Genomic DNA, 26,931 nt, shown 5'->3' with positions numbered 1-26,931 from the left:
ACATTATATGTAGATATTTAATATTCTGTATCCCATATTTCCAAAATCTGAAGTCCTTTTAGGTCCACTGCTGGTTTTTTGTTTTGTTTTGTTTTCTGCTGTCATTGTTGTTCGTTTGTTTCCTTGTATAGTCTATAATTTTTGACTGTGAACTCATCATTGTTGGGATACTTTCTGTGAAAGTTTTACAAAGTCTATCTAAAGGTACCTTCTTCTACAGAGGATTGGCATGTGCTTTTGCCATTTCTGTATGGCATGAAGATCAGAGTCCATTTTGAATAAAAATTTCTTGGGCTTTTAAGCCTAGACAGGTAATGCACATTGAAGTTCCAGAAACTTGTGAGGTTGGGTAAATGGCTTTTAAATCTTAGGAGCATTTCCTCTTTTCAGCTCTATCTTCCCAATTGTTACAGCTGAAAATGAATTTTCACTGCTATAAGCTTCTGCTGAATAAATTTCATTTAAGTTCATCTTTTCCGCCCCCCGGCCATTGTACTTTTTTGAGTCCTGTATATTTGTGGCAGTCCTTAAGCTACTCTCTGCTCTGCTCAGGTCTGTAGTCCCCCAAACCCAACAAAGGTCTGCAGACTAAGCTTTAGGTTACCAATCTTGGTAAACGCCCCTGACTATCAGGTGGTTTCAAGTTGGTTTACCAGTCCTTGGAACTGGTATTCTTGCTTTGTTTCTGGCCTTTGGCTGTTTTATTTTATTTTATTTTATTTATTTATTTTTCTGTAGGTTCTTATTTTATTTTTATTTTATTTTATTTTATTTTTTTCTGTAGATTCTTTCACTGACCTGATTAGAAATAGACATACACACTTCAAGCTAACACACACTTTAAGATATTGTGTGGCCAGAAAATTTTGAGTTCTCTATTCTGCATATGCTGGAAACATTCTTTACACATTTGCTCATACTTGCTTTATTACCTTGGCGGAAGCTGATTCCCCCTGATGGAAAGAGTTCCAACTTCCTCTCCCACAATTCATATTCATTACCTATACTTATAATTTGTAGGCAGTAGAGCTTACTAGTCAAGAGCAAAGACTTTAGAAGCAAACTGCCTGGGCCAGGTGCAGTGGTTCATGCCTGTAATCTTAGCACTTTGGGAGGCCAAGGCGGGTGGATCATTTGAGGCCAGGAGTGTGAGACCAGCCTGGCCAACATGGCGAAACTGCATCTCTACTAAAAATACAAAAAAGGACTACCCGGGCATGGTGGCACACACCTGTAATCCCAGCTACTCGGGAGGCTGAGGCAAGAGAATCACTTGAATCCAGTAGGTGGAGGCTGCAGTGAGCCGAGATCATGCCACTGCACTCCAGCCTGGGTGACAGAGCAAGACGTGGTCTCAAAAAAGAAAAAAAAAGAAAAAAAGAAAAGAAAAAGAGAAACAAACTGCCTGTGTTTGAATCCTGTTCTACTTATTATCTACTGCTTATTAGCTGAGTGACTCTGGGCAAATTATTGACCTTATCAACCTTATAGGGTTTTTGAAAAAGTGAGTGAGCTACAATATATAAAATGTTTACAGTCACATAAAATGCTTACAAGAGCCATGTACATGTTAGCCATTATTACTACTGCTTTTCATATTCTTTGATTTTTGTACTTTTTCTCTAGTTTTAGTGAATCAATCATTTAAACAACAAATTCTTGTAGAAGCAGCTTATTTTAAGTGCCAAAAAACTGAACTAGATGCTGAAAGAAAATTATCAAAAAGTGTAAAATGTGGACTCTTTCCTTGAAGAAATAACTCTTTCAGATAACTTTGGATCAACAGAAAATAAACAGTAAGTAAAACATGTGAGTTGTTGGGAGGTAATACAATCTTCGCAAATTAGTAGTGTACTCAACAGTACAATATTTCACAGCATGAAGGCATCATTGTGTATTTTACAGCATTGAGTAGATTATAAAAATTTGAGTGTCATTCTATTATTTGACTTTGCCGTCTTACAACTAGGAAAAAATGAGAAAAACAGATGATATACCTTTACTCCTTTTTCCTTAACAAAATGTAAGTTTTCTTTGTATGTAACACAATATAAAGAGCATAAATTTTGGAATTAAATTTGAATTTCAATGCTGCCTCTTTCATTGACCAGTTAAATGGACTTTGGGAAGGTTCTTAACATCATGAAGACTCAGATTTTTAACCTTTAAAACTGGTATAATAACAACTGCTTCATAGCAGTGTTTTAAGGATGAAATGCAACAAGAAATATAAAGGACAGAATGCATATTTGGCATAGAGCAGGCGTTCAATAAAAGCAAACTTCTTTCTTCACCTCTAATTCTCTTTCAGCTGCAATGAAGGAGTTATCTCTTTGCCTACCCTAATTTTATCATTCAAAAATGGCATTGTCCTTTCACAATAATTTTTTTCACATATTCTTAAGATACATTTTCACATTCTGTAATTTTCTATAAACTAATAGTGTCATTTAAGACATGGACCAACTGCTTTTATTTGAGCTATATATGTCGTGTAACCCTTCCAAATTAAGTTCCTTAAAAGCAAGGACTGTTTTATTCATCTCTGGCCAGTTAGTTAGCACATAATTTGTGCTCAGTATACACTACTGGATGAAAAAAAGTCCTCCTACAGAACCGTGAGTAGTGACCTAGACACAGGGCATGTGTGTGGATGGTTGATCCCAAACTGAGATATCTACAAAGGGAGGGAATGTGACTACTGCAAAAAGAAATGAAAGCGCAGGAAAGAAAAAGATCACATATATATAAAACATGGCATATAACATACAAATATATATAAATTACAAGTTTATAAATTATAAAATACCTAGATTATAGATTTTAAAATTATAATGTATAAATTATAAATTAACATACAATTTTAACATATGTATTATACATTAAAATAAAATTTATATTGCTATTATAATTCTCCCTCAAGTAGGCACTGGGTAAAAATAAAACAATAAGTCTTTGAAAATTTATCCTATAATCATACTACATTCAAATAAAGTTTATAAATAAAGGCATTCAACTTACAGTATAACAGTATCTTCCTTTGAGGTAATATAGAAAGGGTTCCTCTGGTAAAAGTTTGATTGCTATATCTAGATGTTCCTGAAAGAAGCATCCAAAGGAAAATCATCTCCCAAGTTTCAGATATTGTTGAATGGAACTACACCACAGCCTAGTAACTCAAAAGTGGTTTTAAAAGGTTGTCTCAGTCCTTGCCATCTCTATCATTAATACAATGAAATCTTATGAATAATTAAATTACCAAAATGATTGCTTTCAACCAGAACCGGAACTGTGACTAGGATTTAATAAAGCTATGTGTAATTTAAAGCCAAAATACTGTTATAAAATTAGAAAACACCAAAGTCATATGTTTGCCTACCTATGACTTAACTAGTGAATAGTTACTGATTCTGAGGTGAGCTTACAAATATCAAATGACATGGAATAGGGGATAATGGCAGAAAAAAACAGAAGAGTTAGATGGGAGAGAAATCTATTCCTTTGGCATTATCAAATGGTTATAGGGAGCTAGAAAATAGGGAAGAAATGTTTACTCCTCTCTGTAATTATTGACATTGAGGGTTATGTATTGAGCTATGGAGGCAAATAATACATTATGTGTGTGTGTGGATTACTTACTTTATTTGTCTATCATGGCAAATTTAAATCCTAGATTGGATCCTACTTTTCCTCCACCAAATCAATATGCAGAGATTGTTAACTACTTAGTGCTGGTCACACTCATGCTGTTATTGAGCTTATGACCAAAAGGCTTTTTTTTTTTTTTTTTTTTTGAGACAGAGTCTCATTCTGTTGCCCAGGCTGGAATGCAGTGGCATGATCACGGCTCACTACAACCTCCGCCTCCTTGGTTCAAGCCATTCTCCTGCCTCAGCCTCCCAAGTAGTTGGGAATACAGGTGCCCACCACCACACCTGGCTAATTTTTGTATTTTTAGTAGAGATGGGGTTTCACCATGTTGGCCAGGCTGGTCTCGAACTCCTGGCCTCAAGTGATCCACCCGCCTCAGCCTCCCAAAGTGCTGCGATTACAGGTGTGAGCCACTGCACCCGCTGGCTAATTCTTAATCTTTGAAAAGGTAATACTCATCTACTCTGTGACTTCTTTCAGAATCTGAACTAATAATAATCTTTAATCACCCAAATAATTCTTTTTGTCATAGCACTATTTAAAGAGTATCATATTTCATTTTCTGATGTTTAAACAAAAAAGCAAATTCCCAGAGCTTAATCTGTTGAATAATCTGGTTTATGTCTGTTGATGGAACATATGGCTACATTAAAACATTTTTATTATTAATAAATACCCTTCCATAAGTCTGGATCTGAAAAGAAATATGAAAAAAAAAGAAATACCTTGAAGAGGTGTCCATAGTTGATTTTGTTTTGTAAACCCTCAAACTCAGATACATAGCCACACAAAACTGCATACCTGAAAAGGATAAAAACAGTGGCCATTGTGTAAATTTTCAATAAAATGCTACCAAAACATAACATTAAAAGAAACTCTAAAACATTCATTCATATTTAACAAGAGTATTCATATAAGGGCCCTAACAATAATAAATACTTGACATTAACATGAGGCTAGTTTTCTCACCTATAACTGGGGATACTAACAATAGTTATATGTATATTGTGAAGGTAAAATAAGCTAAAACAGGTAATGTGATTAGAACAGTGCCCAGGACATAGGGAGTTTCAATAAAAGCTACCTGCCACTATCATCATCATCAATATTAAAGTCATGAAGAAATTCTCAGAAAAAGTCTAATCATTTTAAGTATTAAATTAGAAAAAATATAGTCAACAGATTTATAACATTAAAAACAGTTCAAGTCAACTTAAAAAATTCATTCCCTCTTTTAAAAAACTTAAAATTTCATGAGCTCCTTTAATATGAATATGCAAATAAATACCATGATTAAACCAAAATCAAAGGTAATTTTAAAATATGCTTTTTCAAAAGATTTCCCCTTCTCCTTCAACCCTTCCTGGAAACACACTGCATTACTAGAATAGTGCATCCCATCGGTCATTTATTTGTTTTCACTGGGAATACAAAATTTACACAAATAATTATTTGACTTTAAGTTGCGTGCAATATTTGTTCCGCAATTTGCTTATTTACTGGAAAAATTGAGGATATGTTGCTTTTCACATTCGGAGTGTTTCTATCTGTACAAAAATCTTTGAAGTATTTCAGAGTGTTTTTGTCTAAGGTAAAATATCCATTTACTTAAATATTTCAAGAGTAGGTGTTAATTTTTACTTGCATTATAATAATAACTAAGATGAAAAATATAACTTCAGATGTTATTTATCTCAGTCATTTCTGTGAATACACATAACTTCCAAGTACAAAAAAAGTGAACAATTTTAATTTGGAACAGTAAGACCATTCCCAGACACAAATCCATACCACCTATGCACAACCAATAAAATGGTCACTTTTCAGTTATGACCTTTTTGATCTCTGTTTTCAGTGTCTGTATAATCAGCAGAATCTGCTATAGTAGAAGCAAGGAGGAAGACCATACCAACCTATTAAAAACAACCTCAGAACTTAACTAGATTAGGATACACTACTACTCACAAATTCTAAAATCAGACTGAATTTCATGTACCTCTCTAGATCCACAATAAATCTTTCCAGAGATTTCAAATTCAAGAAAAGCAGATTGACAAAAAATGACTCTCAAACTGTTTTATAAAAACTGTTATTGTTGCCTCAGGCCTATGTTCTTTTATTTAAAAAATTAATAAACTACGTTTTAGAGCACTTTTAGGTTCACAGCAAAACTGAGCAGAAAGTACAGAGGATTCCCATGTATCTCCTATCCTAGCCCCCACAACTTCCCCCACTATTATTTATTTATTTAGAGACAAAGTCACGCTCTGTTACCCAGTCTGGAGTGCAGTGGTACGATCTTGGCTCACTGCAACCTCTGCCTCCCAGGTTCAAGCGATTTTCATGCCTTAGCTTCCCAAGTAGCTGGGACTATTTGTATTTTTAGTAGAGATGGGATTTCACCATGTTGGCCAGGCTGGTCTCGAACTCCTGACCTCAGGTGATCTGAGGTGATCTGCCCATCTCGGCCTCCCAAAGTGCTGAGATTACAGGCATGAGCCACCATGCCTGGCCAACTTCCCCCACTATTAACATCCCACCTGACAGTAGTACATTTGTTAAAACTGATGAACCTACACTGACACATCAATATCATCCAAAGTCCATAGTTTACAGTATGGTTTGTACTTGGTGTTTGATATTCTACAGATTTTGACAAATGTATAATGATATGTGTATACTGTTGTAATGTGTTACATGAAAGTTTTACTTCCTGTGAAAATCCTCTGTTTTCTGCTTATTCATCCCTCACTCCCCGCAACCCCTGGCAACCACTGATCCGTTTACTGTCTCCATAGTTTGGTCTTTTCTAGAATGTCATATAGTTGGAACCATATAGTATATTGCCATTTCAGATTGCCTTCTTTTACTTAGTAATATGTATTTAAGCTTCCTCCATGTCTTTTCATGGCCTTGATAGCTCATTTCTACTTAGCCCGGAATAATATTTCATTGAATGGATATACATAGTTTTATTCATTTGCCTGCTGAATATTTAAGCATTTCTCATAGAGATCTTGTACATACTTTGTTCATTTTCATCTATGTATTTCAATATTTTTGGTGCTCATGTAAATAGTAATATGTTTTTAATTTCAAACTCCACTTCTTCATTGCTGGTATAGAGGAAACTGATTGACTTTTGTACACTAACCTTGAATCCAGCAACCTTGTTATAATTGCTTAATTCCAAGATATTTAAAAAAATTTTTTTTTACAAAGACAATCATGCCATTTGGAAATAATTTTATTTCTTCCCTCCCAATCTGCATACCTTTTATTTCCTTTTCTTGTTATATAGCATTAGCTAGAACTTTCAGTATAATGTTGAAAAGCAGTGGTGAGAGGGACCATCCTTGCCTTGCTCCTGATCTTAGTTTCTTAATGGTTGGAAAGCAAGTTTCTCACCATGAAGCATAATGTTAGCTGTATGTTTCCTGTAAATGTTGCTTTTTTTAATCAAGTTGAGGAAATTCCATTCTATTCCTAGTCTGCTGAGAGTTTCTCTCTTTGCATTATGAATGACTGTTAGATTTTGTCCAATGCTTTTTCTGCATCTGTTAAAATAATCATGTGATTTTTTCTGCTTTGGTGTGTTAATGTGATGGATTATAGTAATTGATTTTCAAATGTTGAATTGGCCTTGCATACCAGGAATGAATCTCACTTGGTTATGTAATTCTTTTTATATATTGTTGGATTCAAACTGCTAATATTTTATTGAAGATTTTTGCTTCTATGTTCAGGAAAGATACTGGTCTACTACAGTTTCCTTCTAGTGTCTGATGTTGGTATTAGGGTAATGCTACACTCAAACAATGAGTTAGGAAGTGTACCCTCTACTTCTATCTTATGTAATTGGTATAATTTTCTCCTTAAATATTTGGTAGAATTTACCAATGACCCCGTCTGATCCTGATGCTTTCTGTTTTGGAAAGTTATTAATTATTTATTCCATTTCTTCAACAGAAGTAGGACTATTCAAATTGTCTATTCACTGTGTTATTTTGAAACAGTCTCTGCCATTCTGTTCAATCATTCCTCCCAACGAGTTCCAATTTGGGGAACAATTCTAATCCTTCCAAATTCAACACAACTACCTCCCCAGACTCTCTCTTTTTGTCATGGGCATTATCATTTTCCAAATTATCTGGACTTAAAACTTTAGGCCACTTTCTATTTAAATATACTTTTAGAATAGCTTTGAATTTACAAAAAAATTCTCATAGTACAATTTCTTTATATGCCACACCTAGTTTTCCCTATTGTTAACATCTTACATTACTACAGTTCATTTGTCAAAACTGTATCAACATTGATATACAATATTGATACAAAATTGTCACAATGAACCAATATTAATACACTATTAACTAAAATCTATACTTTATTCAAATTTCTATATTTCCCTATTATCCTTAGTCATTTTTGATACCTTTCTCTCCATCCTTCCTTTCATTTTTATTTCTATTAAATCATAACTTGTTAGGTATCTTTTTCAACATGTTAAAATCTTTTGAGTTACTGTTGTCATCCATCATATACCCTGTTACTCCTAATTTTGTGTTCTCTGTAACTTTTATAAGCATACTTTCTATCTCTTCCCCCATCAACAAAATTACTGAACACACTGGGGACCAAGATACAGATCTGGCCCTAGAATCGCCCCCAGACTGACAGTGATCTGTTGAATAACCAAGCCTCAAACTGTTCAGTCAGTATGGGTCAGCTGACTCAAAGCTGGACCACATTTCTACTTGTCCAAAGAATGTTATGAGTGAACTTGCCTCAGTGCTTTACTTCAATCCAGGTATACTGGATTGATTTCCCTAGTCTACTAGCAAAAAAAAAAAAAAAATTAATTAATTAATTAAATAAATAAATAACAGATCATTTCACCTTTTTAGAAAAATCTATGTTGGTTCTCTTTCAACTTACACACTTATCTAGAGATGCACAAAACAACCCATCTAACTCTTTGTGCTGGAATGAAAGGCATAGATGCTATGTTCACTGGTCTATAGTGGTAGAATCTATCTTCTGCTATTTTCTGCAAATCAGAACTACTTATGCACATCTCTAGGCTTTTATTTTGCTCTCTCAACATATTCTCTCCAAGTTACTCTGAGTCAAGGGAAAAAAACTCCATGATTTATAAATACATATAAATTATATGAAATATATAATTTTCCTTTTTAAATAATCTGCCCTTAGAGTTACATTTTTCATATTTTTTTGGAATCTGCTTATTTAAAGTTTAAAATATTATCTATCTTTTTATGTATCATAAATTCAAAGGTACCTGGTCACTTTCTCCCAAAGGGTCATTACTCCTTTTCTTTCAATCAATTCTACCTATGTTTGTGTGTGTATATGATTTTTAAATACTGTTCATTTAAAATACATAATTTTATGTTTTATTTCTCAAATACACAGGCTGATGGAAATTCTGAAGAAAGTTAATTCACAACACGGTATATTACCTCCATCTAGAGGTCATTCTAACTACATACGTTTTGACAAGAACACTGTATTTTCCTTTACGTTGATAGTGAATATATCCTTAATCATTGACTATCATACTGTTTCAACAACTACTAAAACAACTCCATGAATTTCCCTGCAGTATTTCTGATTCAGCACCAATGCCGTTTATACTATGAAAAAGCAGAGGCAGCATACTGTTAACAGAAAAATGACTAGGCATATAAGAATACAAAACTGGGTTCTAGTTTCTGTTTTTCCACTTATTGTGTGGCTCTGATTACTAATCAACACACACACTCATGCGTGCGCGCACACATACACACAGTACCTTGCTTACCCCATCTATAAAGTGAAAACAAGCTGTTCTGTGAATCACATGTTCTAAGACATGTGGATATAATTTGCAAACAGTAGAGCACAACCAATATGTAAGACATTACTTATAATTAAGGTCAGGCTTATTTGGCCAACAAACTGCAAATCCATTGGTCACTTTATTCTCATTCTCTTGATTCTAGAAGTATTAAATATTTTTTGTCAGTACAACAAAAACAACTGAATCTTATAGAAAGCATATACAGCCCTAAAGTTACAAAGCCATTTCAGTTAGGAAAAGATAGAGATAAAACTAAGTCACTAAAATGATCTGTATTTTTCAATCATTCCCAAATAATATTAACCCTTTATGAAAATAATTCTTAAAGATTACATCTTTTGTTTCAAACTGAAGGTTTATAAACCATCATATAATGCTGTAAACCACGGGTCTGCAAACTCTTGCAGTAGGGCCAGATAGTAAACATTTTAGGCTTTGGGGCCAGTCTTTTGCAACTACTCTGCCGCTGTGCAAAAATGCCTGTGTGTGGCTGTGATCCAATAAAACTTTATTTACAAAAACAGGCAGTCAAATTCATCTGCAGGCCATAGTTTGTCATTCATGCTGAATGAATGAGAAAACGTCTTATTAACATACTAATAAATTCAGTCTTAATTCAGTTTTAACATAATTAAAGAGAGTCCAGCAGAATAATATTTCAACATTTTATTATAATTAATTATAAAATCAGACCACCTAAATTTCACCCATTGCTTCTCAAGTCAAAGTTTAAATTTCTTTTTTCATCACCTCAAATATCCACTATTTAAGGAGGACTTTTGCATTCAGTAGGATATAGTATAAGAATTACGATTAAATTGACATTTAAAGTTCTTAAACCTTAATCAACCGATTAGATTTTAATTTTTTAAATTCAAAACTGATACTGAATAAGAAATTAGGTGAAACACAATTGGATCACTATTCTGTGTTTTGATAAGATTTAATATTGGGGTTAAATGCTATGATTATAAACAAGGCATTTGGTTCTCAACAAAAAGTAAAAGAAGATGAACAAAGGAGATGTAACCAGATTAGTGGAAGACAGACTGGGAAAACCAGAGTTCAGCATAATTTATGTTCACAAGATACATTTCAAGGTACTTAATGAAGCCCTCAGAGAAAATTCAACACTGTTCCTCTATAAAAATTTGGAAACCCACACTGATAAATAACCTCAAATTGAGGATTTACACCAAATGCACATTTTTAATGTGATTCTTCGTGGGTACAGATGCATGTAGGAGAGAAGGAAGAGGACAGAGGATGGGAAAGGAAGAGCAATAGAGGAGGGGGAGAAAGAAGAGAAGGAAGAGGAGGGGAGGGAACAGAGGGGCCGGAGGTAAGAGACAGGAAGAGGAGGGGAGGGAACAGAGGGGCCGGAGGTAAGAGACAGGAAGAGGAGGGGAGGGAATAGAGGGGCCGGAGGTAAGAGACAGGAAGAGGAGGGGAGGAGGAGGAGTTGAGAGTTAAAAGTAGGACTTCAGTGTTCTTTCTGCATCCTAATTAGGCTAACCAGTTCCCAAATACCTCCATTATCAAAGGAGATGATGAGAGACAGTAGGGCTTGATCACCACAAATTTATTACAGTTACTACTAAAAGTAGAAGAACGAAAGTGCTTTAACATATATGTTAATCTACTAGTGTTATTATGTAAATTAGATTATATAGGTAAACCTGGCTAATATAATAGCCAAGACCCTCTGTTCTAGGGAAATGATCTTAAAAGTCTGTACCAAATTGTTACCTGGAAAATTACCTTTTTCTCTAGAATTTTGGCAGAGGCATCAAGAATACAAAACAATACTTTATCTATTAGGTACTCCAATCCCTAAAGCAAGATTCTCTATTACTCATCCGTGACATACTAAGAAATTATTCCCAGGTTTTGCCAGATTTAGCCCTTCACTCTTCTCCAGGCTACATAAGAGAAGGCAAAGAATTCACCGGAGGGAGGAAAAGACTGGGAGTGAGGATTTCTCCAGGGTTAGGGTGCTGTGGGTTCCAACTTCCACCCTCTCATGACAGAGGGCAGGGGCTAGGCTCGCATCTCATCTAAAACTATGGGAGGGCAGCATCAAAAAATCTATTCATATTTTGGCATGTGTCCTTTTGAGTTTGGACAAATAAAATGTTACCGGATTCCTCCCCAAGGAATTTGAAGTGAGAGTCTGTGAATGGAGCTCCCCCTGCTGGTGGCAGGTGAAAAAACAGGTCTACTTTGAGAAAATGGTTTGTACTTCAGATTTTGGTGAGAAAAAAATGAGTCTTCTGTGGGACAACTGTGGACCTGTGGAAAGGGAGCCATTTTAAGAGAGATTTTGCCTAAGAGTGCCCCTACATCATAGGGATGGGAAATAAAGTAATCGCAAAGAAGGGTGGATTTCTGGAAACTTAGGGCTGAAGAAAGTGTCATACATTTATTTTTGTATCTTCCCACTATCTGGGGCACCTGTATTGCTGGAGAGAAAAAGAAACCAAGGAACTATAAATGTAAAAATGCAACTACAAGTAAAAGGAAGAATAATAATTAAAAACAATATATTCCTTCTTGTGTTTTATAATTTATAATTTATATTTATAAAATAATGTTTACATAAACATACAAAGGGTCCAAACACAAGAATGATTTTTTTTTTGCTCTAAGAATATTTACCTATACCAATCTAACTAATTAGATTCTCTTTGTTTGAACTTTTTATATCATAAATGGCTTTTCCTTGATCTGTGGAATTTGTATATTACGACACATCAATGCATAAGAAATGGTTGACGTGCTTTTCTACATTTCATTTAGAAACATGCTAACATTTTAGCATTTGTGTTCAAACAAAATGTTATGCTGAACTAGATTTAATTATAACATATCATCTTCAAAGCCAGTAGACTTCGTAGATTCATTCAAGAATTTTTTCAATAAGTTTCCCTTAAATATATTTAAAAGATGCATAATAACAATATGTGAATAAACAGAATAAGAACAGTTACTGTGCTATTATATACATTTTTCAGTGAATGTGACTGACAGATTAAACGTATGGGTCAACAATATTTTGAAAAATCCATTTAATTTATAAAGAGGCAGGTTAGAATTTAAAAGACTGCATAAAACCTATATACTTACCACAGATGACAATGTCCATTCATGGGTGCTCTATTAATAGCCCTTTCACTTAAAGTTCTTCCTGAAAGATAAGAGTGCTTATACTTAGTACCTTCGTGTGAGTTGGTAGGAGGTGGATTATTGAATTAGCTCAATGGTTCACAAAGTATGGTCCCAAGACCAGAAGCATCAGCATCACGTGGCAACTTTGAGAACTTTTCAGCCACATGGGAGATCTACTCCATCACACACTGTGGGATTGGGGCCCAGTAATCTGTGGTTTAATGAGCCTCCAATGATTCTGATGTATGCTAAGGTCTGACACACACTAGACTAAGCAACTTAACCAAGTGCAAGAAACGTCATTTAATTATTGCTTACAAAGCGTAATAGAAATTTTTTGTATTCCATTCAAACAACATTTACTGAGTACCTACTACGTGCCGTACTGTGTCTGGGAATAAAATGTCAAATAAGACAGAGTCCTTGACCTCCAAGGGCTCACTGTTCTGTATGCTGCAGGTATATAAACAAATAAGTTACATGTAAAAATAAAAAAGTAAGAGCACGATGAAAAAGAGGGCACAGCAGAGTGGGTAACTAACTCTTCCTGAAGGAGTAAGGGAAGGAGTCCGGGAAGCCTGAGAAGTTCCTGCCTAATCATTCACAATAATGAACAGGTTCAGTGACATAAATAATTCCCCCAAATTATTTTACTTAGTTTTAGAGTAATTTTTAACAATGTAATAATTAATTTGGGGCCAGGCGTGGTGGTTCACGCCTGTAATCCTAGTACTTTGGGAGGCCAAGGCAGGTGGATCACCTGACGTCAGGAGTTCGAGACCAGTCTGGCCAACATGGCGAAACCCTGTCTCTACTAAAAACACAAAAATCAGCTGGGTGTGGTGGTGCATGCCTGTAATCCCAGTTACTCAGGAGGTTGAGGCAGGAGAATCGCTTGATCCCAGGAGGCAGAGGTTGCAGTGAGCTGAGATCACACCATTGCACTCCAGCCTGGGGGACAGAGCAAGACTCCATCTCAATAATAATAATAATAATAATAATAATAATAATAATAATAAATAATAATAATAATAATTTGGATACAGGTTTGTTTATGGCTTGGAAAATCAAAATACCTGCAATAAAACAGAACTGTATTCTGAGAATCTTTCTCAAAAGAGGCCATTTTGTTTTATAACTTCTTTTCTCCCTGATCCATTATTATTATTATTATCTTGAAGAGACTATCCAAGGATATGCAAAATGCCTTTCTAAATAAGTGGCCGAGATAATCTTTATAAATACAAATATTTTATTCTGAAACCACGGTTCTATTTGTTAATTTGTTAAGGTGCCATTCTACAGCACTATCCATTAAGAGAAATATTCCGTGTAGAAATCTACATAAATTTGAAAGAATTAAAAAGTGAAGTGTTTTAATAATAATTAACTGCATTGTGAACAAATATTAAAGAAATTAGCAATTTTAAATGATTAAAAACATGTTTTTTAATGTAGAAAACATTAAAAACTAAATCAATTTTTTAGCTACATTACCAAATGAATAAAACTTTCAGCGTACTACCAGAAGCCTGAAATAGAGGTGATTCCATCACTCCAAGAATATAAAAAGAAGCTGGGTAGTATACAAACTAGATTCATAGCCTCACTTACGTAGTCAGGACAAAAGTAAAGCTATTTCCTTTAGATAACTGTATTTTGTCATCTTTATGATGCATTCATATCGATTACTTAGGAAAATTAGAGTAATGTTTCTTTAAATATAAGATTAATATCATAATACTTCAGAAACATACTGCATAATGATATACTCACTTTGAGTTTTATCAAAGAATTTTGTACTCTCCCGTGATCAAATCTTTCCTAAGCATAACAACCTTAATCATGCTATTATGAGAAGAAATCTTCTGCACTTCCTCCTCCCTCATGCTGAATCCCAACATTCTTCCACGGCTGGTCTGAGCCCCTGCCTTGCTCTCAGCTCCAGTGTACCTGGCTATTACCATTACTAAGCACTTACTCCTTATACACGGAATATAATTGGCTGTCCCTTTATTATCTTTTCCATAGAGTAAGTTCCTTAGTGTTGTGCAGCCTTCATCACATTTATGCCTCTCCTTCTCTCTCTCCTCCACTTCCCTCCACCCTTTATTTTCATACTGTTCCTTGACAAAATAATTTTGAATAAATATTTATTAAATGGATAAATTAAAGGAATTCTTTTACTTTTATTTCAATATCTGAATGAACACATCTGAGGCTTTTTCTACTCCTTTTTCTTTGGCACTATAAACTCTTCTCTCTTTTTTTTGGATATATCCTATTTCAATCCTATGCTTCATTTTTGCCCCTGAATTCCCTTCAACCTATTTCTTTATGAATTTCACCACCTAAGACATTAACTCAATTAAACTCCCATTCCATTTAAGAGTAGAGATCCAGAGCGATTTTACCTATGGGAAACTGTAACTTCCATAAGAAAGACTTCCCTGCATCAACCTCCATCCTCTGCCATCATATTCTCCTTTCTGCTACATGTGCTTGCAAACAACCTGTTCCCTATCTATCTATCTATCTATCTATCTATCTATCTATCTATCTATCACAGGGTCTTGCTCTGTTACCCACACTGGAGTGCAGTGGTGAGATCATGGCTCACTGTGGCCTTGATCTCTTGGACTCAACTGATCCTCCTACCTCAGTTGTGTGTTGTTTTTAGTAGAGACAAGGTCTCCCTATGTTGCCCAGGCTGGTCTCAGACTCCTGAGCTCAAGCTATCTGCCCCTCTTGGCCTCCCAAAGTGCTGGGATTACAGGCATGAGCCACTGCATCCAGCCTCTGTACTCTTCTTTAATAAGAGCTTACTTCCATTCGTTTTTGTATATGTATGATTATTTGAATAGTGCTGCCTCCCCTACAAAGCCATAAGCTCCCCTGTAGTCTGAAAACATGTCTATTTTGCTATCCTATTCCTACCTTAGCACATAATACCCAGGGTAGGGCAGGTACTTATGAAAAAAATGTATCTAATATTGATGAATGTTGGAACAGTTTACATAGATATACTTTGATTTTCTCAGTAGATATGAAAATAAATCCCCTTGTTCTCCTTGGTTAAGTTTTTATTCACATTGAAATTAATACATCTCTGCTCTAGAATTCTGTTTTGTATATGGTCTGCAAACTGGATTGCTACAGAAAAACTCCACAAAGATGATGATGAATATGCAAACAAGAGGGGGAAGCCCTCTCATCCTCCTCCCACTGGGGGAAACTAAAGCACAAAGGTCATTTAGCAAATGAATCTCCAAGTGGAAAAATATAATTACAAGGAGTTTAGTAAAACTTTCTACTTGAAAATAAAAATTACAGAGAACTAGACTGGGTAGAAATCTCTCTTGCTGTGTCTTCCTCTGGCTATCTTTTGTAGAAGAAAAGCCTGGAAAAGAGAAGCCTTCGGAATAAATGAAGAATTCAAAGGATTTTGATGTCAAAGTACTATACTGACACTCAGAGAGATGGCAGGTAGGGGCTTTTGCAGGAACACATTTTGACATCGAGTAAGAGTCAAGGTGAGGTATAAAAATAACAATTTGACATTCTATTTAGTTGTTCTTGTTGTGATGAAAAATTTCAAAAACATACAAAAAAGTATAGATGACAGAATAATGAACCAACATGTAATCATCGTTCAGCTTAGACAATTATCAAACAGAGTTTTTAACAAGGTTAATCTTGTTTCATCACGATACATTTGGAAAAACATTAAAGTCTGCAAGTTTATTCTTTGTGATCCCTGGAGTTCTACATTATAGAAGTAAGATGTGTTACTTTAACTGTGGTTGACAATTGCTGAAGACACTTGTCCTCTGCCTGTTGTTTCTCAAACACTGCCACTACATTTCTTGTCTTTCTATGTTTTATGAAGTTAAAAGATGAAATTTAAGTTTTTTCAGTTACCTATTCTAATATACTCAAATATTTCTGAAGGACATACACTTTAGTCCTAAAATGCCTTTCTGTTCTGAGACTGCACATTTTTTTGCACCATAATATATTAAAATAGATTAAACATTTTGGTTTTAGCTAAGATAATTTAGCTTTAATTAAAATTCAGTAGTGGTTTACTATAGATCTTTTGTTTACTATACTTTAAGTTCTGGGATACATGTGCAGAACATGTAGGTTTGTTACATAGGGATACACGTGCCATGGTGGTTTTCTGCACCCATCAACCCTACATCTACATTAGGTATTTCTCCTAATGCAATCCCTCCCCTAGCTTCCCACACCCCAACAGGCCCTGCTATGTGATGTTCCCCTCCCTGTGTCAATGTGTTCTCATTGTTCAACTGCCACTTATGAGTGAGAACATGCAGTGTTTGGTTTTCTGTTCTCGTGTTAGTTTGCTAAGAATGATGGTTTCCAGCTTCATCCATGTCCCTGCAAAGGACATGAACTCATCCTTTTTTACGGCTGCATGATTTACTATAGATCTTAATTGCTAGTTGAGAAAAATCTTTACAAAATGCTTACCAATATTAGCATAATGTTTCTTTTCTTGTGTGTTTGTAGATAGTTCATACATGTCTCCATAAGCACGAGCAAATCGCCACATAAACTCTATTTCATCTCTAAACTGAAAAAAAAAGATGGAGTTGCCTGTTAAATTAACTTGGTAACTTGTCTATTCTATTCTTGTTTTCTACTGCAACTTTGAAAAAACTTGGGCAGCTAAACTGGTATTTATAGATTATTGAATCTATGTATATGCATATTTCAGTGTGAAACATTTTTAATCCAAATACTCATGGCTAAGAAATATGACCTAATGTAGTGTTACATTTGGATCTTAAAACCAATTAATATTATCCAGACACTAGCTCCATCTATGCAGAGGAGAGATTTGATAGGCACCAAAATCTAGAAATTCTTCCTGAGCTGTCGTATCCTTTTCTTCTTTTCCTTTCCAAGTTATCTATTATCAATATAATGAGCACCTCAGTTAATATCTGTAAGTTGAAAATGCATATACTCAAAAGAGCAGTCAGTTTTTTTACTTAAATTACCTAAATATAATCCTGGAGAATCTATCAGGTTTTAGACAATGTGTTTAGAGTTGCTAAATCCTCAGAGAAATAGAGATTTATTTCTCCATGGGACACTGCAAACTCTTTTAATTTTAATTTTAATTTTTTTTTTAGTGGTGGTGGTGAGAGCTCTGGACAGGCTTTTCTTATTCAGACCCAACATTAAACACTGCAAAATTAACAAATGACCATTGGTAGAAATAGCTTTAAATACCCATAGCTGTCTCAAAATATTTGTTAAATATATAAATTAGTAAAAAAAAAAAAAAAAAAAAATCAAATAAAGGTAAATCTGCATAATTATAGCTCTGGTTCTCATTTTTATGACCTTAGAGTCTAATAAACTTTTACATTTACTTTTATAAATTAAAAAAAAATTTTAGTCATTTTAAATAAAAAATAACATAAATTTAAAACAATTTTAGTCATTTTATAGAGAAATTTTACATCAATCATTTAGCTTGTGGGAAGGAACCATGACACAATTATTGTAGTCATAACTGAATGAGATGGCAGATTAAATAAAAAAATGAAACTATACGAAGTGCTATTGTCATGTCTCTTACCTTTTCTTTGTGGTCACAAAGTAGTTCAAAACTCTCCGACTTGCCAGACTCGTTCATACGTAAATGATCTACCTTCTGAAGAAGGACATCTAAATTTAATTCCTCTACATGTGTGTTAAATGCCTTAGGGACTGGGAAACTCTGTTCTTCTGTGTCAGTATTAGCTGTAATATACCTAAAATCGCAGAAATAATCATCAACTCCTTTGAAAGTTATGTATAACAGCCAGAGCAATCCTTTTAAAATGCAAGTCAAATCATGCCCCTCTTATGCTTGAAACTCTGCAGTGGCACCCACTCTCACTCAGAAAAAGTTCTAGTCCTAACAGAAGTCTACAAGTCCCTGCGCAATTTGCCCTCGATCCCATTACCTCTTTTCTCTCATTTTCTACCACTCTTCTCACTCATTCAAATCCACACAGGTCACCTAGCTGTTCCTTCAATATTCTAAGCATGTGCCTACCTCGGAACCTCCACTTGCCTTTCCCTCTAATGAAATGCTGTTCCCTTAGACAGCCACATAACTCACTCCTCCACGTCTCTGCTCCAATTTCATTTTCTCAATGTGGCCCATCCAGACCACTCTAATACCGCAATCCCCATATTCCCTTCATCTCTAAACTCCCTTATCATGCTTTTTCTTTTCCCCCATAGCATGTATTACCTTCTAACACACTGTGTAATTTACTAATTTACTACTTGTGCTGTTTGTCAGTATCCTCCCCAGTAGAATGCAAGCTCCCTGAAGGGTAGATTCATTAATTGATGTATCAAGTGCCTAGAACAGCACTGTTCACTGAATGTTGCTGAATGGATGATATAGAGTTGTAGGAACTCAGCAGGCACTCAAAACTGTGAGTATGTAAACTCACACAAACACATATTTATAGTTCAAGATGACGTTCTAAATTTAAATTTTAACTTGGTTTTTAAAAACTAATACTATTACCCATATTTCATTTTTGCCAGCAAACAATGCAAACAACTTTTTTTTATTAATTCAGACTCTGTTCTAAAAAGGTTTTAAGGAGGTATACAAGGATATATAACATATAAGAGAATAAATTAGAAGTAGTGAAAAAAGAGAAAGGCCAAATGTGAATGAAGTCAATATGAAACACACACAAATTTTAGATAGCTATATCTTTGCTACAAAGGACACAAATGTTCTTCATTTTCTAGCAGGCAATGCAGTTTCACAACTTGCAGCTCCCATTAGATAGAAACAAACAAAAATACTGACAAAGCAAGTTCTTAAATTTCTTTCATATGCCTTATAAAGAAGACGCTGTATGAACTGATCTCCCACTTCTTCAATAACATTCTTTACTAATGGAAACTCTACTCTTCCAATTGCTCAAACCAAAAAACTTATAATCATCCTTGATGCTTCTTTTTTCTTTCTCTTAAGCAATACCCAGTCTGTTAGCAAATCCTGTTGGTTCTATCTTCAAAATACATCCAGAATCTAGCCACTTCTCCCCACCTCTCCCCACTACCACCTTAGTCTAAGCTTCCATTATCTCATGTGGATAACTGCAATGACCCCTTATCACACCTCTTTGCTTTAATCCTTGACCCTTATATTCTATTCTCAACACAGTAGTAAGAATAACTCAGATCATGTCACTCCTTTGCTCAAAACCCTCCAACAGATGCCCAAGTCAGAGTGAAAACCTAAGCCCTTTCAGTGGTCTACAAGACCTAACATAATCTGGTCCAAAACCTCTGGCCTTATCTTCTATCACTTTCCTGCTTGCTCACAGCATTCCAGAAACTCTAATTCTTGATATTCCTTGAACATATCAGTCATGTTCCTGCTTTAAACCCTTTGTATTTTCTTTTTCTCTGGCTGGTATGTTCTCCAGATATTCATATAGTTTACTTCTTTGCATATTTCATATCTTTGTTCAAATGTAATCTTATTATTGCAGATGTTATGATTATTTATATAAAAACAAAAAATCTATAAATTATGATTAACAGGAGTTTACCATATTGGCTGAATATAAGATTAACTTATGAAAGTCAGTTTAATTTCTACATATCAGCAAAAAACTACAAACATAATCACATAAAACATTCCATTTGCGGGCCGGGCGCGGTGGCTCAAGCCTGTAATCCCAGCACTTTGGGAGGCCGAGACGGGCGGATCACGAGGTCAGGAGATCGAGACCATCCTGGCTAACACAGTGAAACCCCGTCTCTACTAAAAATACAAAAACTTAGCTGGGCAAGGTGGCAGACGCCTGTAGTCCCAGCTACTCGGGAGGCTGAGGCAGGAGAATGGCGTGAACCCGGGAGGCGGAGCTTGCAGTGAGCTGAGATCCGGCCACTGCACTCCAGCCTGGGTGACAGAGCGAGACTCCATCTCAAAAAAAAAAAAAAAAAAATTTAAAAAAAAAAAAAAAAAAACATTCCATTTGCAATGACCTCAGAGAATATCAAATGGCTAGGAATAAATCTAACAAAAGACATATGAAAATTTGATGGAGAAAATTATAAAAGCATATTAAAAGATGTTTATAAAATGACCTAAATTCATGGAGAAATATATCATGTTCATGGTTTAGAAGACCTAATATCATAAATATGTGAATTATTTCCAGGTTAATCTATAGATTCAATGCAATTCAAACTTTATAAGTCTAATAGGAATTTTCATAGAATTAAATAAGATGATTCTAAAAGTTATATGAAAAAGCAAAGAGCCCAGGACAGCCAAAGCACTCTTAAAGAAAGGGAACAAGGGGAGAAAACTTACCCCACCAGATATTAGGACCTACTATGAAGCTATAATAATTAAAGACAGTGTGGTATTGGTACAGGAATAGATGAGTGAATGATGAAACAGAACAGAGCCTAGAAACAGACCCACACGTATACGAAAATGTGGTACATGGGAGAGTTGGCATGTAAGATTAGTAGGAAATTCTGGCATTCAGCTGGGAAAAATGGTTATTTCTATGGAAAAAGATGAAACTGAAACTCTACCTTGTATTTTTAAAAAACATAACTCTGGATAGTATAAGAAAATATTATATATTTTAAAAATCTAGTACAAAATACAGATGAATATATTTTAGTCCTTGGGGTAAGACATATGAAATAGACATTATGGATCATCTATTCAGAATTAAGGGTCGAGAAATAAATTCTTAAAATTAGAGTTTATTTTGATAAGAGTGCCAAGACAATTTAGTAGAGGAAACAATACTCTTCAACAAATAGTGCTAGAACAAATGGATAAGCAAACGCAAAAAATGAACTCTCACTTCCTATCATATATAAAAATTAACTCAAAATGTATCAAACCGAAGTGTAAGAGCTAGAACTATAAAATGTTTGACAACATTTCATATGTATACGTTTTCGTTCTCATAAGAAAACACAGGAGCAAATATTTGTGATCTTGGATTAGGCAATGGTTTCTTAGACATGACATCACAAGCACACGTGACTAAAAAAATGTATAAATTGGACTTTATCAAAATGAAAAACTTAGGTGCTTCAAAAGACACCATTAAAAAAGTGAAAAGATAACCCACAGAATAGAAGAAAATACATTATGAATCATGTATCTGATAAGAGACTTGTATACAAAATATATATAAAACAATTCAACAATAAAAAGACAAATAATTCAATTTAAAAATGGGCAACTCTGCAAATAAATAAAAAACCACCAAATTAAGTAATTTAAAAGATGGACCTTTATGGTAAAAAATAATATATAGCTTTTATAAAGGTACAAAGCTATTATCTTTATGTTATTCTTTATAAGAATAAAAACTCAAATGTTGCTATAGCCATTAAATGAATTACATCAGAATTATGTATCTACTCCAACTTGCTATCTCTTGCTCTCATTCTGTCTCTCCCATGCACACACAGAATAGTTTTATTGTGAAATCTGCCATATATCCAAAGAATTAGGCTTATTCAAATTCTTCTAAAGAATTACTAAAGATGGAATGCCCCTCAGGTTTATTTTAGCAAACTAATATAACTCACACAAAAACCAAACATGAATATTACAAAAAATAAAAATTATAGGCCAATCTTACACATAAACATAAATGCAAAAATCCTCAATAAAATATCAATTGAGCAATTGTAACAAACATAAAATTATGTATCACAGCCAAATTGAGATTATACTAGAAATTACAAGCACCGTTTGACATTAGACAATTTCTCCGGCGCAACAGATAAGACCTATCTGATCATTTCAGTCATTACCAAAAAATTTTTTTTTCCAATAAATTCCAACACCACTTCAGGACAAAAGAAATACCAAAACCTTAAACAAGAAATAGAGGGGAGCCAGGTGTGGTATATATATTCCCAGCACTTCAGGAGGCAGGAACATCACTTGAGCCCAGGAGTCCAAAACCAGCCAGGGCAAAATGGCAAAACACTGTCTCTTCAAAAAATAAAAAAATTAGCTGGGTTTAGTGGCCCACACCTGTAGTCCCAACTACTCAGAAGGGCGAGGTGAGAGGATTGCTTGAGCATAGAAAGTCGAGGCTGCAGTAATCTATGATTGTGCCACTGCACTCCAGCCTGGGAGAGCAAGAAACCGTTGAAAAGGGAAAGGGAAAGGAAATGGGAAAGGGAAAGGAAGGAAAGAAAGAGAAAGCAAGGAAGTAAGCAGGAGAGAAAAAAAACAAAGAAAGAAAACATAGGAAGGAAGGGAGGGAGGGAGGAGACTTTCAAACCTGAAAAAGGCTATGAACTAAAAACAGTAATACATTTCACATTTAATTATGAAACATTAGAAGCAGTCTCTTCAAAATCAAGAATAGAAAAAGATGTCCAATATTGCTTTTCTATTCGACATTGTACTGGAGGTCTTCTTGGAACAATATTAAAAGAAAAGCAAAAAATTATAATAATTGGAAAGAAGAAACAATCTTATTTTTTGAAGATTATTCAATAGAGGACCTAACAAAATTTACATATAGGTAATTAGAACTAATTAAGATTTATAATCAATCTTCCAAAATCAATTGTGCTCTTATACTCTATAAAACAAGAAAACAAAATTTTATAAAAATATAGCATTTATAATAGTAGGAAAAATATAAGATACCTATGGAAAAAATTCACAGAAGTTTTAAAATGACTTTTCTGGAGAAAATTACAAAATAATATCTGAGAACATTAAAGAATACCTAAGTAAATGGAAAACAATATATTCTTGGATAGGAAAATTTAATTAAAACAATTTCATAAGGCTCTATATTAATTAACACTTTTAATGCAATTCTAAGAAAAATTCCAATGGAATTTTCTATGGAACAGACCTGACCCTAAAATTAATATGGAAAGGCAAGTGCAAGAAGAGCCAAGACAAGTTTGAAGAAACAATATCAGGACTGCAGTATAAAGGATAAAGCTAAAGAAATTGGGTCAATGTGGTATTAGCATAGCACCAGGCAAACTGGGCAACAAAACAAAAGAGAACATGTAGGCTAGTCTCTTCCCACGTTAAAAAAAAAACCAGCTGTGGGAAAATTGGTTTCCTACTTTGAACAGGGATCTTCTATTTAAAACTGGGTATTTCTCAGAAAATTATGATAAAGTTCTGAAAGAGAATTTTAAAAATAGGACATATCCATGCATCATTGGGAAAATTTGACTGTCTTTATTAACTTTGGGTTAGAAATTAGATTTGTACTACCTAGCCCTCCTCCCAAAAGCATTTCATAGATTATCTGATGTCAAACCTAGAATTTTCTAATAGCCCTTCAGCAGGTCTAGAGAAGTTCATCTTAAGATGTCAAATTTGTTTACAAACATTTGTTCTACATATACTTTTCTGGTCCTTTCTTCTGCTCTAAATTTTCATAAAAACTATGCCTATCCCTTCAACTCTGCATGATCAGCTGTTTATTTCAATAGCAACAACAGCATCCCTGAAAGCATAGTTGCATTATTTAGGGAGAAAATGACATTATTTACTGTGAAAATAAAAGTGTATTTACAGAAGTACATCAGGAATGAGTTACATTGAAAGAGGTCCTCATTTCCCCATGAAAACACCAAGTAAACAACAACAGACTTTCTCTTTTTTTTTGAGACAGAGTCTCACTTTGTCACCGAGGCCACAGTGCAGCGGCGTGATCACGGCTCGCTGCTGCCTACGCCTCCAGGTTCAAGTGATTCTTCTGCCTCAGCCTCCTGAGTAGCTGGGATTACAGGTGCCCGCCACTGTGCCCAGCTAATTTTTTTGTATTTTTAGTAGAGACCAGGTTTCACCATGTTGGCCAGGCTGGTCTCGAACGCCTGACCTCAAGTGATCTGCCCACCTCATCCTCCCAAAGTGCTGAGATTACAGGCATGAGCCACTGCCCGGCCTTGAGCCACTGTACCTAGCCTAACAACAGACTTCTGAAGTATCTTTGTGGGAGACCTAGAAACTATCACATACAACATATCCTGAAATTTTATGTCATCTAGAGCTTTGGTAAGTATGAGGGGACTTCAAAAAGTTCATGGAAAAAAGGAATTAAAAGATAAAAATACAATACATAAACTTTATTTCTCAGCACATAATTCATTAAGGTCAAGACAATTTTGTAAGTGAAGATACCAGCCATTTAGTCCATCTCTAAAGAACTGAGGGTCCTGGGAATTGAACCATATCAATGTTGTCTTTTGTACATTATTAACTGAAGAAAAATTGGTGCTTTAAAAAAAACTTTTTTTTTAAGATTAGGAAACAAAAGTTGAAAAGAGTCAAATCCAATGAGGACTCTAAGGTGGAAGCCTAATGATTTCCCACCGAAAGACACTCTTGCAAAATTGCCCTTGTTTGATGAGAGGAATGAGCAGGAGTATCATCATGGTGGAGAATACTCTGATGACGCTTTTCCCAGAATTTTCCTACTAAAGCTTTGACTAACTTTCTCAAAACACTTTCATAATAAGTAGATGTCATCATTCTTTGGTCTTCCAGAAAGTCAACAAGCAAAATACCTTGAGCATCCAAAAATCTGTTGCCACGACACTGCTCTTCACCAGTCTGCTTTTGCTTTGACTGGACCACTTTCACCTCTTGGTAGCCATTGCTTTGACTGTACTTTGTCTTCAGGATTGGACTGGGAAGGCCATGTTTCATTTCCTGTTACGATTCCTTAAAGAAATCCTTCAAGATCTTCATCCCACTTGTTAAAAATTTCTCTTGAAAGCTCTGTTCTTGTCTGCAGCTGATCTGATGCAACAGTTTTAGCACTCTTTCAATGGAAAGTTTGTTTAATTTTTTAGTCAGAATAATACAAAGAGAACCAATAGAGATGTCTATGGTACTAGCTATTATTTCTGCTGTTAATCATCGGTTTTCTTCAATTAGAGGACACAAACAAAATTAATTTTTTCCTTGCAAATTGATGTGGATGTGTCTCTGTGGGCTTCATCTCTAACATCACCTCATCCCTTCTTAAAATGAGTTCTCCATTTGGCTTATTTCTTTTGGGCACTGTCCCCATAAACTTTTTGTAAAGCATCAATGATTTCACCATTCTTCCATTCAAGCTTCACCATAAATTTGATGTTTGTTCTTACTTCAATTTTAGTAGAATGCATGTTGCTCTGATAGGCGCTCTTTTCAAACTAATGTTTTATCCTTCTTAGTGTCTCAAGCTAGATCCTTTTCAAATATATTATGGTGAGTTAGCATAAGCTTATTCTGGTGCAAAAAACTGTGAAACAAGTGCATAGCTTCTTCATAATATTCATTTTCCATGAACTTTTTGAAGACCCCTCATATGATAACCGAACTAAAAATTTACTGGAAGGGACCAACAGAAGACTGAAACAGGTAAAAAACAAACAGCCAGGCAAACTTTAAGACAGGTCATTTGAAAATATTAGTCCTGAGGAACAAAAAGAATAAAAAATGAAAAAAAAAAGTAAATAGAGCCTAAAGGACTTATGGGTCCTCATGAAGCAGACATATACACATATTGTAGGGGTTCCTGAAGGAGGAGAGAGAGAAAGTGGCAGTAAGCTAATCTGAAGAAACAATGGCCAAAGCCCAAATCTAGGAAACACAATGAAATACAAATGCAAGAACTTTCTTTTCTTTTCTTTTCTGTTTTTTGAGACACAATCTCGCTCTGTTGCCCAGGCTGGAGTGCAGTGGCATGGTATCGGCTCACTGCAAGCTCTGCCTCCGGGTTTCATGCCATCCTCCTGCCTCAGCCTCCTGAGTAGCTGGGACTACAGGTGCCCACCACCACGCCCGGCTAATCTTTGTATTTTTAGTAGAGACACGGTTTCACCATGTAAGCCAGGATGGTCTCGATCTGACCTCCTGATCCACCCGCCTCGGCCTCTAAAAGTGCTGGGATTACAGGGGTGAGACACTGCGCCCGGCCACAAATGCAGTAACTTAACAAATTCCAAGTGGGATAAACCCAAAGAGTTCCACACCAAGAACATTATAGTTGAAGTACTGAATGCTAAAGACAAAAAGAATCTCAAAAGCAGCAAAAGAAAAGCAACTCATTACATTTAGGGATTCCTCAATAATAGATTCTCAGCAGAAACCTTGCAGGCCAGAAGGCAGTGGGATGATATATTTAAAGTGCTGAAAGAAAAGAGAAACCTGTCAACTGAGATTTCTA

The 26,931-nt window shown here is 35.0% G+C and overlaps 1 protein-coding gene across 7 annotated transcripts in view; it reads right to left on the bottom strand.

Annotated features, from left to right (window-relative positions):
- Positions 1 to 26,931, bottom strand: part of RMDN2 (regulator of microtubule dynamics 2) — a 127,720-nt gene that overhangs the window by 63,607 nt on the left and 37,182 nt on the right. For all 7 annotated transcript variants that reach the window (XM_025405885.1, XM_025405882.1, XM_025405884.1 and 4 more), the window contains 5 exons: positions 18,300 to 18,474; positions 17,180 to 17,282; positions 12,641 to 12,701; positions 4,377 to 4,452; positions 3,022 to 3,099 (listed from right to left, as the gene is read on the bottom strand). In XM_025405885.1, the coding sequence (XP_025261670.1) occupies positions 3,022 to 3,099; positions 4,377 to 4,452; positions 12,641 to 12,701; positions 17,180 to 17,282; positions 18,300 to 18,474 (493 nt within the window). The remainder of the gene's footprint in view (positions 1 to 3,021; positions 3,100 to 4,376; positions 4,453 to 12,640; positions 12,702 to 17,179; positions 17,283 to 18,299; positions 18,475 to 26,931) is intronic.

This window comes from Theropithecus gelada, chromosome 13, assembly GCF_003255815.1.
Source record: "Theropithecus gelada isolate Dixy chromosome 13, Tgel_1.0, whole genome shotgun sequence".
Classification (NCBI taxonomy): Eukaryota; Metazoa; Chordata; class Mammalia; order Primates; family Cercopithecidae; genus Theropithecus; species Theropithecus gelada.
The sequence above is the reverse complement of the archived record's forward strand: the minus strand, read 5'-3'. Positions and strand labels throughout refer to the sequence as shown.